General features: G+C 42.9%; 1 protein-coding gene across 1 annotated transcript; it reads left to right on the top strand.

The window, feature by feature from the left end:
* Window positions 1-1,603: 1,603 nt before the first annotated feature.
* On the top strand, window positions 1,604-11,942 carry opn3 (opsin 3; the record flags this gene model as incomplete). The annotated part of the gene is made up of 4 exons (XM_079511754.1): window positions 1,604-1,928; window positions 7,113-7,432; window positions 10,037-10,288; window positions 11,488-11,942. The coding sequence occupies 4 exons, from the start codon at window positions 1,604-1,606 to the stop codon at window positions 11,791-11,793; spliced, it is 1,203 nt and encodes a 400-aa protein (XP_079367880.1). The 3' UTR covers window positions 11,794-11,942.
* Window positions 11,943-13,770: the final 1,828 nt, after the last annotated feature.

Genomic DNA, 13,770 nt, shown 5'->3' with positions numbered 1-13,770 from the left:
TATAAACTTTCAAATCTTAGTCTCACATATTGAATTATTAGATTTACCTATTTGCTACGTACCTTGCTTCTGAAGGAAAAAAAGTAGCATTAAGTATGGTAAAATCATCGTTACATCACCGTCAACTATACCCTGGCATTGGTACATATATTCATCACGTCATATGCTCATATGTCCATGTGTACATGTCTATATGTATGTATATATATATGTAGTTTTCTGAGTGGTTGGTGGTATAATGTGATCGGCTGGGTGGTTTGATGCGTATGTACTTGACACTGAAACGTATCATCATTACGTCACCATCGTCAACCAATTATACCCTGGCATTGGTACATAATCTTCATCACGATTCACGGAAAACATACCTGCACGGTCAGCTTCCGTATGTCCGTATGACATCATATCACGTGCATTCTAAGGGACATTGGTACATATCTTCATCACGTCATGGGACATATGCTTCGTAGCATGACAAAAACACACCGCTTGGGGCCAGCATATGACGTCATAACATGTGCTGGCCCCAAACACGCGCATCGTAGCACCTGACTGAATGTTTTCAGTCAGGTGCTACGATGCGCGTGTTTGGCTTGCACGCTCTGCTTGCGCAAGTAATAACAGTGACAAGGACCATGTGTGTCACTGTTATTCACTGTTACCCCTTTTTTGGGGGGCCCCTGAGCTTGAGCCCCTTCGCAGTCACGCGGACGCACAAGCTCTGGGCCTGGGCCCAACAGGCCCGTTGGGAAACCGTATAAGGAATGTTCAGTGGAAGTTGCTCAGTGGCGTTTTGAAGCCCTGCATAAGGAAACCGTACCTTATGCTATAGATATGATCGTTTTCCCATCTGTTTGTGTCACACAGTGTTCTCTCTGAAAAGCCACAATATATCATAGCCTGACAAGTTTGACAACTGACACTCATTGAATTTGTATTTCGAGCCAGGCTAACAATAGGAACAACTTGAAGATGAAATTCTGTAATGAAAATAAGAAATACACATTTGAATTACCAGTAAGACGCCTGGGGGCGAGAAGCGACCTCGCCCTATAAAGGGCGCATCCGCTTCGTTGACGGCAAGACTGCTGGGCGAGCGCTTTGGCATGGGGGGTCAGATCAACATGGAATGAATTCTGTACTGGCCATATAAGGAGCATGTCTTGAGTGTACAGGGTTTGATGAGGTCAGATCAACATATGGAATGTCAGAACAGGCATGTGCTCAGTTGGCTGGAACTCCCTCAAGGACAGACCCCTCCCCCTCTCTGTTTGTTTGTTTGTTTGTTTGTTTGTTTATATCTGCTTGACTGTTGACTCTGTCCATATCATCACAATTAGGGCTATGGACCAGAGCTATACCTGTATAAACAAGACAGTTGACCCAGATTCTACAAACATCATTCATTACCCTACAAGACAAGTTCATTGAGTGTACAATACATGCGTCAGGACTCAGGAGTGGATGAGGAGCTGCCTGCTGAGCAGTGCGGACACTGCTACTTAATTACATCGGCAGGAGACTTCATGGTCATTATATGGTCGTTGCGCGCACCGTGGCGCACAGGCTGGCACAGCGCAATGTTGGAAACGAAATCCACGCAATGAATCCTGCGAACAACGACACCAGAACAGAACGAAGTAGTGCAGAACAGGACATTTTTGCAGCCGGCACGTACAAACTTCTAGCTTTCACCATCGGAACCATTGGAGTATTTGGGTTTTGCAACAACGTTGTCGTGATCGTTCTTTACTACAAATTCAAGAGACTTCGGACGCCCACGAATTTGCTGTTGGTCAATATAAGTGTGAGCGATTTGCTGGTGACAGTCACCGGACTAAACTTTACTTTTGTTTCGTGCATCAAAGGCGGTTGGATTTGGAGCTCCACAACATGCGTCTGGGATGGATTCAGCAACAGTTTATTCGGTGAGGAATTAATTATTTATTCTCACTTCAGAAACTTGCACAGTTGCACACTATCCCTCCCTTATTGTTCGGTGTCTGGTCCATATAGCGTTGGGGCAAGAAAAGAAAAATTCTGGCTTTGAACTGTAATTTAGATTGATTGATTGATTGATTGATTGATTGATTGAATGAATACTTTAACAGTTTGCATGGACAAGCGCATGGAAGTAGTAGGCTACAGTACAATACAAGGTCTGCTAAAAAGATGAATCCAACTTTTTGTATTGTGGTCCAAGAAAGAGATCGAGTCAATATTGTCTTGTTTCCATTGGGGTCTACGCGACAAATTGTTTTGTAGCCTATGGCGTGCGTTAGGCGTTTGGCGACCGTTTTACGCAAGGAATTCAACCCTCTATTCGAATTATCTAACACATAATGGTAGGCTACAATTCTCACTATTGTGCATTCATAAAGTTGTCATCCTGTTATGGGTGCGACTTCTATCTAAATAATCTAAGTTAAATAAAACGATCAAGTTCAAACAGATCGAATGGCCTGGTTCGTCCGCTTGCTGGCGCCAACATGGGACATTTCATTTGACTTATTACTGGAAATGTGTGATAATGAGGTAATTAGTTCAAACTTGCAGCCTTGACAAGTCCTCTATAAATATATGCTTATAATAAATGGGTTTCTGATGATCGTCTCCACCAGGCCGAAGGCATGGGGAGAGAGTAGCTCTGGTCCATAGCTCTAATATGCAACGCATTAGAGCTATGGACCAGAGCTAGGGAGAGAGAGTATGTTTTGCACTCCGTCCCCGTGTGTGTGTGTGTGTGTGTGTGTGTGTGAGTGAGTGAGTGAGAGAGAGGGAGAGAGAGAGAGAGAGAGAGAAGAGAGTGTGTGTGTGTGTGTGTGTGTGTGTGTGGGTGAGAGAGAGAGAGAGAGAGAGAGAGAGAGAGAGAGAGAGAGAGACATACGGGCTTACCTTGCCAATGGCGAGGGTAGCAGCCTTCATGAGGCGATTCCCACTAGGAGGGGGGGGGGGAGATAGGTTAGTGTTGTGTGTGTGTGTGTGTGTGTGTGTGTGTGTGTGTGTGTGTGTGTGTGTGTGTGAGTGTGAGTCCGTGTGTCCGTCCGTCTGTGTAGGGCAGGCTACAGCTAATCTCCGGCACCATTAACCCGGTCAATGCCAAATTTTGCACACACACTCCCTTGGATGCCAAGATATACCTCTGCTCCAAATTTTCCAGAACGGCCTGTTATAGTGCCACCAGGAGGCCGACTTTTGAAAAACACATTTACTCCTCCAGATTATGTCCAAAAATCCCGCAAATCGTTACACAGTATCTCTATAGTCATGTGTTCAAGACAGATCTGTCCGATATTTCATATTCCATCCTAATTGGCTAACATTGGCTTTCAAAGTTTGCAGGATTGGCCCGTTTTGAACAAAAAGCCTCAAATCATGAACACAGCATGCAATTTACGTGAAATCTTTCACAGAGAGGACTAGGCTGAGGAATATATCCCACCCTTTTCACATTGGCCTGTTATAGCGCCCACAACAGGTGGATTTTTGCAAAACACATTTTTGTAACAAAATGCCTCAAATCATCCAATTGCCAGCCAAGGCATAAGAAGAAATGGCACACTTTTCACATTGGCCTATTATAGCGCCACCATGAGGCCACAACCTGACCTGCCCTGCATGGTGCAGGAGACCTGTGCCCCGAGGGGCACTTTATCTAGTTTCCTCTTCTCCTGTCATCTGAAAAAGTGCCGTGATTTTTCCCACCCTAAAACATGATCATCAGGTATTATATAAGGAGGACCTTTTTTTCCCCAAAAAAAAGTGTACAGTAGGCTATTTGTTAAAATGTAGTTTTTATGTGGACACGCACACCAGTTCATTAAGCATGCCTGGTTTGCCTATGGGTGGTGATGGGTGGTGATCCACCTGAACTGAAGCCGTACCCACAGCTGTTGTTGTATGATAAAGGGGGAGGTATTTAGGGTTTCTTCCTGGAGGCTGAAACCTTGACAGTCAAATGTGCCAATGAAAAAAACAGTGATATAGTGACATCACAATATCATCATCTCCACAAACCCCTCCCCCTTTATCATACAAAGGGAAGACATCATTGCACATAACAATCACACCAAGGGGTCTAATGAAGTACCTCACACACACATGTGCACGCACACACACCTCCTTTCGTCATTGACATGACATTGGGCTGAAATGACATGAGAAATGCTAGAGATGAGCACAATCTTTCAACCTGGCATCCCTATTTTGAGCATATCATTATTATACTGTACAGGTCAGTGGTTCTCAACCAGTGGTCCTTGAGGGGGTTCCAGGTGGTCTCCAGCTAAATGGACCCTCATAGATCTTTAACTCTTGAGAGTATTACATTAAACCAAATGGACTCTTACAGGTCCATTTCGTTTCATTTTAAAGTAATGCAGATGGAGAACGTAGAAGAATTGTTATTGATTGTTACGTTCACAGTGAATGAGTGGCTGCCGACCGGAAGCATTCTGGTGGCCCAAACTGAACACGGAAGTGTTGGCTGCATATAGCCCATTGTAAGTCTGAGAGAGTGAAAACAATAAAGGGAGGCTCCGCACACTCAAATCTGTGCACTATCATAGCTTGCAATAAATGATTGTGCACAGATTTGAGTGTGCGAAGCCTCCCTGTATTTTTTCATTTCTATACTTTTGTGATTCCAGTGCCTTACAGCAGATGAGCGGTGGCTTTTATTTTATTTGTTTGAGTAAAAAATTAAACCAAAAGGGGCCATAACATACTTTTACTGATTGCTAAGAAAATGATAACAGTAAATTGGAGGGAGGTAAAACCACCTACTATAACCCAATGGAAACAGAGACTGAAGCAGGTTTATATAATGGAGGAAATGACTGCAAGGTTACAATTAAAAATGGAAAGTTTCATACTTAAATGGACTTCTGTAATATTGTACTTGGGTGTTTCGGTGTATGTGTAGAGGTCTAAGAGTGCTGAGTAGGGGTTGTTGAGTCTATAAAAATGCTTTGAATGTTGGATATCTGCTGTATATTATATTATATTATATTATATTATATTATGAGTCATGTCTCCTGCTGTTCCCTGCCTTGTCCTGTACTGTCTGAAGAATGCTGTGTTTTTGAAGTTTGTCAAGCTGTTTTTCTGTTTTTCTTTGATTTCTTTTATTGTCTCTGTTTTTGTTATGTATTTTTGTTTTCTTGCATTCACATTTATGTTTGATTTCTGTTTCATTGTTCGTGTTTCATTTTTTTAAATAAAAACAAAGTAAAAAAAAAAAAAAAAAGGGGCCATAACAGTCAGGGTCCATTTGTTCACGGATTGTACTGTACACTCAACACTCGCCCACAATAGTCAGTAATTTGTGTGAGAGCACGGCTTCATCTTCACACGTGTCACCTTTGTGATACAGTACGTATACGTATATTAGACCTTAGTGAGCAATGTGATCTGTGGGAGGCACGTGTCAGGTGAGTCTGGAGCAATGTGCCTAGGGGGGGGGTGTACAGTACACCACGCCACCGAAAGAGAAGCTGTGGCTGGAGTCCAGTGGGGGGTGAAACTACATAGTAACATCCCCAGTGTTACTTTAACTCTGAGAATGTAGGATACAAATGGGGTCCATTTGGTGATATTTGTACATTCTCAGAGTTAAATTGATCTAGGCCCCCCCGCCAGCCGGGGCGACCCATTATGCAATTTCAATATAGGTTACAGGTACAAATTATGATTAAACGGTTTGTACCAATATACGAGATTGAAATCACAGCTGTTGGTCTGTCAGTGGGTATGCCACTGACAGACATCATTGCACATAATAATCACACCAAGGGGTCTAATGAAGTACTGTCACCACACATATATGTTCTGGCCCACCATCTAATGCCTTAGGAACACACACACACACACACACACACACACACACACACACACACACACACACACACACACACACACACACACACACACACACACACACACACACACACACACACACACACACACACACACACACACACACACACACACACACACACACACACACACACACACAGGAAACAGCTGTTAGGCTGGAGAAAGATACAGTGTTCCGGTGTGAGAAGGTAGAAGTGCGTACATCAGTCATCCAGTGACTGAGGGGGTCGATAAGTAATCTTGTCGGGATATCTCACTAAGTGTACTAAATGTTAGAACTTTCTTCAGACACACACACACACACACACACACACACACACACACACACACACACACACACACACACACACACACACACACACACACTCCTTTCGTCATTGAAATGACATTGAGCTGAAATGACATGAGAAATGCTAGAGATGAGCACAATCTTTCAACCTGGCATCCCTATTTTGAGCATATCATTATTATACTGTACAGGTCAGTGGTTCTCAACCAGTGGTCCTTGAGGTGGTCTCCAGCTAAATGGACCCTCATAGATCTTTAACTCTTGAGAGTATAAAATGAAACCAAATGGACTCTTACGGGTCCATTTCGTTTCATTTTAAAGTAATGCAGATGGTTGCTCATTGGTTGCTGCAGTTCGTTGGAGCGATGTGTGTTGAAGGAGGGGCGGAAGAATTTACACTGGGAGAGGAAGTAAGCCGGAAGTGTGGAAGGCAAGTGATTACTGGCCAATCACAGCGCATCTTTTCCGGGACTTATCAGACCCGAACACGAACATGCGCTCTGTGACACACGCTCATGCTTCCGCGGGGCTTTGCAAGGAATCTCGGGAATGTTTTGCCCTCCCTTGAGCACATACGCTCCAGAGCCGGAAAGGGCGTCTACGTTTATATGTCTATGGCTTTCCCCCCACAGATATCTGTATGAGCAAACAGAAAATGAATGACCAACTACAAAAAAACGAAATATATTTTTCCGTACACATTTCAGGGTTAAATATTCAACCATATTTGAACCAATATATTCCCTTGTTATCACCCAGTATGTTACGTTTCATTTTCTTTCAATGCTCATACCAGGACAGGAAATACATTTCTTCACACATTTATGTGGCAGTGTCACAGAGTCACACGAGGAACGAGTGTGGCTCCCCGTGTGAAAAGCCCTCCTTACTCAACACCACGACTGCCTCTCTCTGCCTCCCTTCCCTTCCCTTCCCCTCCCCTCAGGCATCGTGTCGATCATGACCCTGTCCACGTTGGCGTATGAGCGCTACACGCGCGTGGTCCACGCCAGGGTGGTGGACTTCCCCTGGGCCTGGAAGGCTGTCGCTCACATCTGGCTCTACTCGCTGGTCTGGACGGGCGCTCCGCTGCTGGGCTGGAACCGCTACACGCTGGAGAGGCACCGGCTGGGCTGCTCCCTGGACTGGGCCTCTAGGGACCCCAACGACGCCTCCTTCGTCCTCTTCTTCCTGCTGGCCTGCTTCGTGGTGCCCGTGGGCGTCATGGTCTACTGCTACGGGAACATACTCTACACCGTGAGGATGGTAAGCTCCTTGTCACAATTGTTATGTAGACTTAGATAGCATTTTATACAGACTTATAGCATGTTACGTTGACAGCACTAGAATTGCATTTTATGTAGTCATAGCACTTTATATGTATAGTATAGTATAGTATAGTATAGTATAGTATAGTTTCATTATATAGATATTCCACGGTTACGTTCTTAGCTTACGCATGTTCATGATAACTACTTTTATGTATGTGATGTATTGCCATGCTTTTGTTCTTGCTTAATGTAAATCGCTCTGGATTAAGAGTGTCTGCTACATGCCTAAATTGTAAATTGTTACACATAATCGGTCTAATCGCAATTATTATTTGAGAAGATCGCAATATTTGTTGAAAGATTTTCATACATAAAAGAGAAAGGAGAAATAGCAGATCTACAAGTTTGTAAGCTTGTAGATTAGCTATTTCCGCATTTCTAGTATAAAAAAGTATAAAATTCATAAAGAATTGCAGTCATTTCTTGGTATATATTTCAGCCGGTCTGCCCTGTGAACTTTTTTTTATTACGAAACCTAAACGCCAAAACAGAAATGTTTTTTCGTAATGTTCCAATTGACAATGCCAAAAACAGTTATGTGACAATTTATCATCAACTTAAATGTGTAATGGTGACAGCCCTATGCCCTGTAATGCTCTATTAGACTGCATGTAAGACAGTCTGTCCATAATTCTCTTGAGCTGGTTGAAAAAGTAAAATAAAATAAATAAGTCCATGCAAAACCCTCCAAAACCAAATACGTCCTTTGGAGTATAGGCCGATCACTTATTAATTATGAATATCCCAAGATGCTAAATTGTCTTGCTGTACAGTACGTACTGGTTATTTTCTCTAACCCTAATCAAAATGTAGTCACTCTTCCATTCACTCTCATTATCCTACTGTACCCTCTGGGCCATGTCCTGTTATTAATCATTTCTAGCCTACGCTCATTGTTCTGTTAAACCCAAGCTGTTTATAGACTGCCTCACATCCACGTGTGCTACCGATCTAATCAGTAGTACAAGTCATCTTGGTATGTAATAAGTAAGACTGTCCCCAAGGATAAACTGTTTACTATACTTCACAGCATGAAATGTGTGGGTGATAAATGGTGCATTTATATAGCGCTTTTATCCAAAGCGCTTTTCATAGATTGAGCATTACATTCACACACCGATGCCGGGGGGAACCATGCAAGGCACCAACGTGCACATTGAGAGCAATTAGGGGGTTCAGAGTCTTGCTCAAGGACACTTCGACACCAATTCTGGGGGAGCCCGGGATCAGACTCACGCTTCCCATCCGGCCACTCTACCCCTGAGCCACTGCCGCCTAGGTGTGTGTGTGTGTGTGTGTGTGTGTGTGTGTGTGTGTGTGTGTGTGCGACTGCGCGTGTGCATGTGCGTGTGCATGTGCGTGTGTGTGTGTGCGTGTGTGTGTCTGAGTGCTCACTGGGTAGCTGTAGATGACTCTCTATGTGCTTCTTCTGACAATGAGCAGACAATCACCATCCACCACCATCTTCCGCCGTAGTCTGAAGACCCACCTTTTCAGACTCCATCATGGCCCATAGCACTTATCCTACCCCCTTAGATAGCACTTTTAGACTTGGATAGCATTTGAAACAGACTTATAGCATGTCATGTAGACAGCACAATAATTGCATTGTATGTAGTCATAGCACATCATAGTACATATGTATAGCATAGTATAGTATGTATAGTATAGTGTCATTATATAGATATGTTCTAGTTACGTTCTTAGCTTACGCATGTTTCATGATAAATGCATTTTATATCTGTGATGTATTCCCATGCTTTTGTTCTTGCCTAATGTAAGTCGCTCTGGATTAAGAGCGTCTGCTAAATGCCTAAATTGTAAATTGTTATCCATTAATTAAAATAGATTAAGTTACAACCTTTGCGTAGTGTTCCACTGTGTATTGAAACCTGTCTGTTGTACAGAACATAACAAACTCACAATGACTCATCATTCACCACACAGAACAGTAGTTCCAGACATAGCTAAACGTCAGAATTCAAAGAGAACAAATACAGAAAAATAACATCAATGATAAACACACAATTTCAACATAGACAACTGAAATAGCAAAACTGTTGTTACTGTAAATGGAAGCTGTTATTGGTCCACCTGCTATTCAGCCAGCTCTTAATAGAGGACGTGAAGTGAACAATAAAGCTAATCGAGTACGTTCTACACAACTGCTGCGGAGTACTTAAAGGTGTGTACTAGTTTGTAATAGAACCACAGTATATCAGTCCATCATGACGCATTGTGAGCTTGTAGATCGTCTATTTTCAAATGGCCGAAGTGTATGTAGGGCTGAAGTGATTAGTGTATGTTTTGTAATAATAATCAAAATATACAAAGTAACTAAAGTTTTCAAATAAATGTATTGGAGTAAAAGCACAATATTTGCCTCTGAGATAGTGGAGTAGAAGTAAAAGTATTGGAAATTGGAAATACTCAAAAAACTGAAAATACCTCAAAATTGTATTTAAGCACAGTAGTTAAGCAAACGTAATTCAGTTACTTTACACCACTGATTCTTGCGGTTTCCTCTCATCCTCCGCAGCTCCGCTCCATCCAGGACCTGCAGACGGTTCAGATCGTGAAGATCCTGCGCTACGAGAAGAAGGTGGCCATGACGTTCCTGCTGATGATCTTCTGCTTCCTGGTGTGCTGGACGCCCTACGCCGTGGTGTCCATGATGGAGGCGTTCGGCAGGAGGGGCGTGGTCTCCCCCACCGTGGCCGTCGTGCCCTCCTTCTTTGCCAAGTCCAGCACGGCCTACAACCCCCTGATCTACTTGTCCATGAGTAGGAAGGTGAGAACTACAACTCCCTGATCTACTTGTTCATGAGTAGGAAGGTGAGATGCCTACAACTCCCTGATCTACTTGTTCATGAGTAGGAAGGTGAGATGCCTACAACTCCCTGGTCTACTTGTTCATGAGTAGGAAGGTGAGAACTACAACTCCCTGATCTACTTGTTCATGAGTAGGAAGGTGAGAACTACAACCCCCTGATCTACTTGTTCATGAGTAGGAAGGTGAGAACTACAACCCCCTGATCTACTTGTTCATGAGTAGGAAGGTGAGAACTACAACCCCCTGATCTACTTGTTCATGAGTAGGAAGGTGAGAACTACAACTCCCTCATATACATGTTCATGAGTAGGAAGGTGAGAACTAAAACTCCCTCATCTACATGTTCATGAGTAGGCAGGTGAGAACTACAATTCCCTGATCTACATGTTCATGATTAGGAAGGTGGGATTAACTGTTAACACAATATTTGCCAAACCCGCGATTTCTCGGGATTCGTGCTTGCAACCCTGTGTGCCAGCACGAGAAATCTCAGGTTTCTTTAATGTAATTTAGTCCAGAATTAATTTCAGAAAGTATTTCATTAAGAAAGCACAGCTGCTGTAATTATGCTCACTGTCTAAAAGGGTGTTCTTCACACAGGCATTTGATTAACACAATTAGTGCCAGGATTCTTTCAAAATAGAAGCTCAGGGTGCCAGGAAGATATGACAACGTCCTCATCAGCTGCGGCTGGTGAAGACGTTTGATGAACCGGCTGACAGCATGGCCGATGGCCCTACGGCATTTTAAGGCTTATCATCACAAGCATGGCAAAGTAGTCAGTGTAAAACAAATGTCAGTTTTCTGAAAAACCTATGTTTCTATGTCAGTGGTTCTCAAACGTGTTCATGTAAAGGAACCCCAAAAATTATATGATTTTGGCCGCCGACCCCCATCTCAAAATGTTTTGTTCCAGGGACCCCCTAGACGCAGATATTCGAGTTAAAAACGTTTGCTGTGAAAAATATGTACTCAAGCATTTGCACACATTTTCAAGATTTTTCAAAAATAGCAGCTCTACAAGCTCATAGCACGGCACTCAGTGTAGTGGTTAAACACTGAAGTGACACAGATGCGTTCCAGGTCTCAATGGGCTAAATATCAGTGTTTTCCCATTCTCCACCCCTTCTCGCTGCCTCCTCCTCCTCCTCGGACAGATACGCCGCTGTCTGCTGCAGCTGATGTGCTCGCGGTTCTCGTGGCTGCAACACCACGGCATAAAGGAGCGCCCGGTCGCCCCGGTGGAGCGGCCCATCCGTCCGATCGTCGTGTCCCACGGGTGTAGCAGGGGGACCGGCAGGGACCGGCCCAAAAAGAGGGTGACCTTCAGCTCATCCTCCATTGTCTTCATCATTGCCAGTAATGACAGTCATCACCACCAGCAGCTGGAGATGACCTCCAAGAACGGTCTCAGCGCCTCGGAGATCAACATCATCCAGGTCCGGCCGCTGAAATCTTTTTGAGGGTGATCGTGTTTAGGGTTGGAGACCCGGAGGGAACCGGTTCTTTTACAGACCCGGTTCCGTAGATTGAAGAACCTGGAATCGGTCCCATCGTATTTGGAAACGTTTCTGGAAACGTTTTTTGTCAGAGCTGGTATGTGGACTTGACGTCTGCGATACACTTGTTATAATACCAGTGATTCTCAAACGTTTTAATTTCACTCTGAGAGTGTACAATAAGGGTCCATTTGGTTCCATTTGTACACTCTCAGAGTTACAGTCCTGTAAGGGTCCATTTGGTTCCATTTGTACACTCTGAGGGTCCATTTGGAACCCCTATAGGTCTAATCGTTAAAGGGAACCGGATAAAGGACCCATCTTCATATAATTGGTCCACACTAATCTCAGGAGGGCTGAGGGAGGTTCAGAAACCATGACATCATCATCCTTAGACAGATTTTCTCTATATAAGATTTAAAAATATATATTATATATTATATTTTATTATCGTGAGAACAATGGCTTCGATTTTCGCATTGCAACTTTTTAGGAATAGAAAAGCCTGCAGTTTCTATTAGCTTGGATTTCCCATCGATGTCACTGGTGGACGGGTTTCTGAACTGCCCACAGACCTCCTATTAGACACATATTTTTTGCTATTATGCGATTATTAGTGAGGACCAATTATATGAAGATAGGTTGAAAAGTGGTGAAGTGGTCCTTTAAGAAATCAGACCGTTAAGAGGGGATCATTAAGGAACCGGATTCGTTAAAATCCTAAAGGTGCTCCAGTTCAACCCGCCTCTCTTTCCAGTATGCCTTAGGACAATTACAAGCCAAAATAACCCTCTCTGACCTCATAAGGTGGCTTTTCTGCCACTTAACCTTTTTGCAGGATCCATTGTTGCAAACAATGGAGTGCAAACATTTACAGGTAATTCTTAAAATATACCTCGGCTACTTTGGAAATTAAGGCTTGTCCTCAATTTGTACACAATTTGTACATGCCTTAGTTTCCTGTTATCGTTTAAATCTCAGCATTATAGTACAGCACTACTGAATTACAATCTGTACATACTTAGTATTATGGAGCTTTTACACTGCATGGTTCTGCGGTGTAAAAGTTCTCGTTTTTTTCGTGTTTGTTTGTTTTTCCATTGGCTAAAAGTAGTACTTTGTACCTGGTACTTCACCTCGGGTCAAGGTTCCAAGGTCAAAAGTCGGTGTGAAAAACGAACTAATGATTGTTCTGAGAGAATCTTCTTGACTAGCATCACGACAGACTAGCCATGATTAAATGTGAAATATGAAATGATGTCGAGCTGTTTATTTCTAGCTTAAAATGTAATCAGAAACGGTTTGTTGGATTGTGCAGTTAAAATTGATTGTTCCTAGACAAATCACCATTGTTCTTAATCAGTGCTCTCATATGCATAGATCAACCAGCTATTTTGAAAATGTAAGAAACAACAAAATAAAGGCACCCATGCAAAAGTGTCCTGACCCATTACACTAGTCTCAGTAATGGCATTTCCCATGTTCTAACATCAGGTGTGATCACATACTGTACGCTGTATAGTTGTACTGTAGCTAGAAAGTCTTGAGCTAATCCACCATCATTTCAGCACAATTTGTCATTAACATGTATTAGTTTAGTTTATTTCGGACCTTTCACATGTATAACAATACATAATACATTATACAGACACTTGAGTGGCCCTAAAAGGTGTAGGCTGAAGCTAAAAGCTTATAATTGCCTACCGTATTGTATGAGGCGAAGAAAGTTTGTCGACTACCTTATTTCACGGATGAACTCAATGGAAACTAAATGAAAACTAAGCTATGACGACTAAAACTAAGACTAAATATATTGACAATTTCGTCAACAAATAAAAACTAGACTAAAATGTTAGGAAGGGACTAGTGGACAAGAGATCCAGTATAAGTAAAAGACACAAGTCATTTTACACTTGGTTGCATGCTGAAAATAGCAGACAC

This window comes from Electrona antarctica (assembly GCF_951216825.1).
Source record: "Electrona antarctica genome assembly, chromosome: 10".
Lineage (NCBI taxonomy): Eukaryota > Metazoa > Chordata > Actinopteri > Myctophiformes > Myctophidae > Electrona > Electrona antarctica.
The sequence above is the reverse complement of the archived record's forward strand: the minus strand, read 5'-3'. Positions and strand labels throughout refer to the sequence as shown.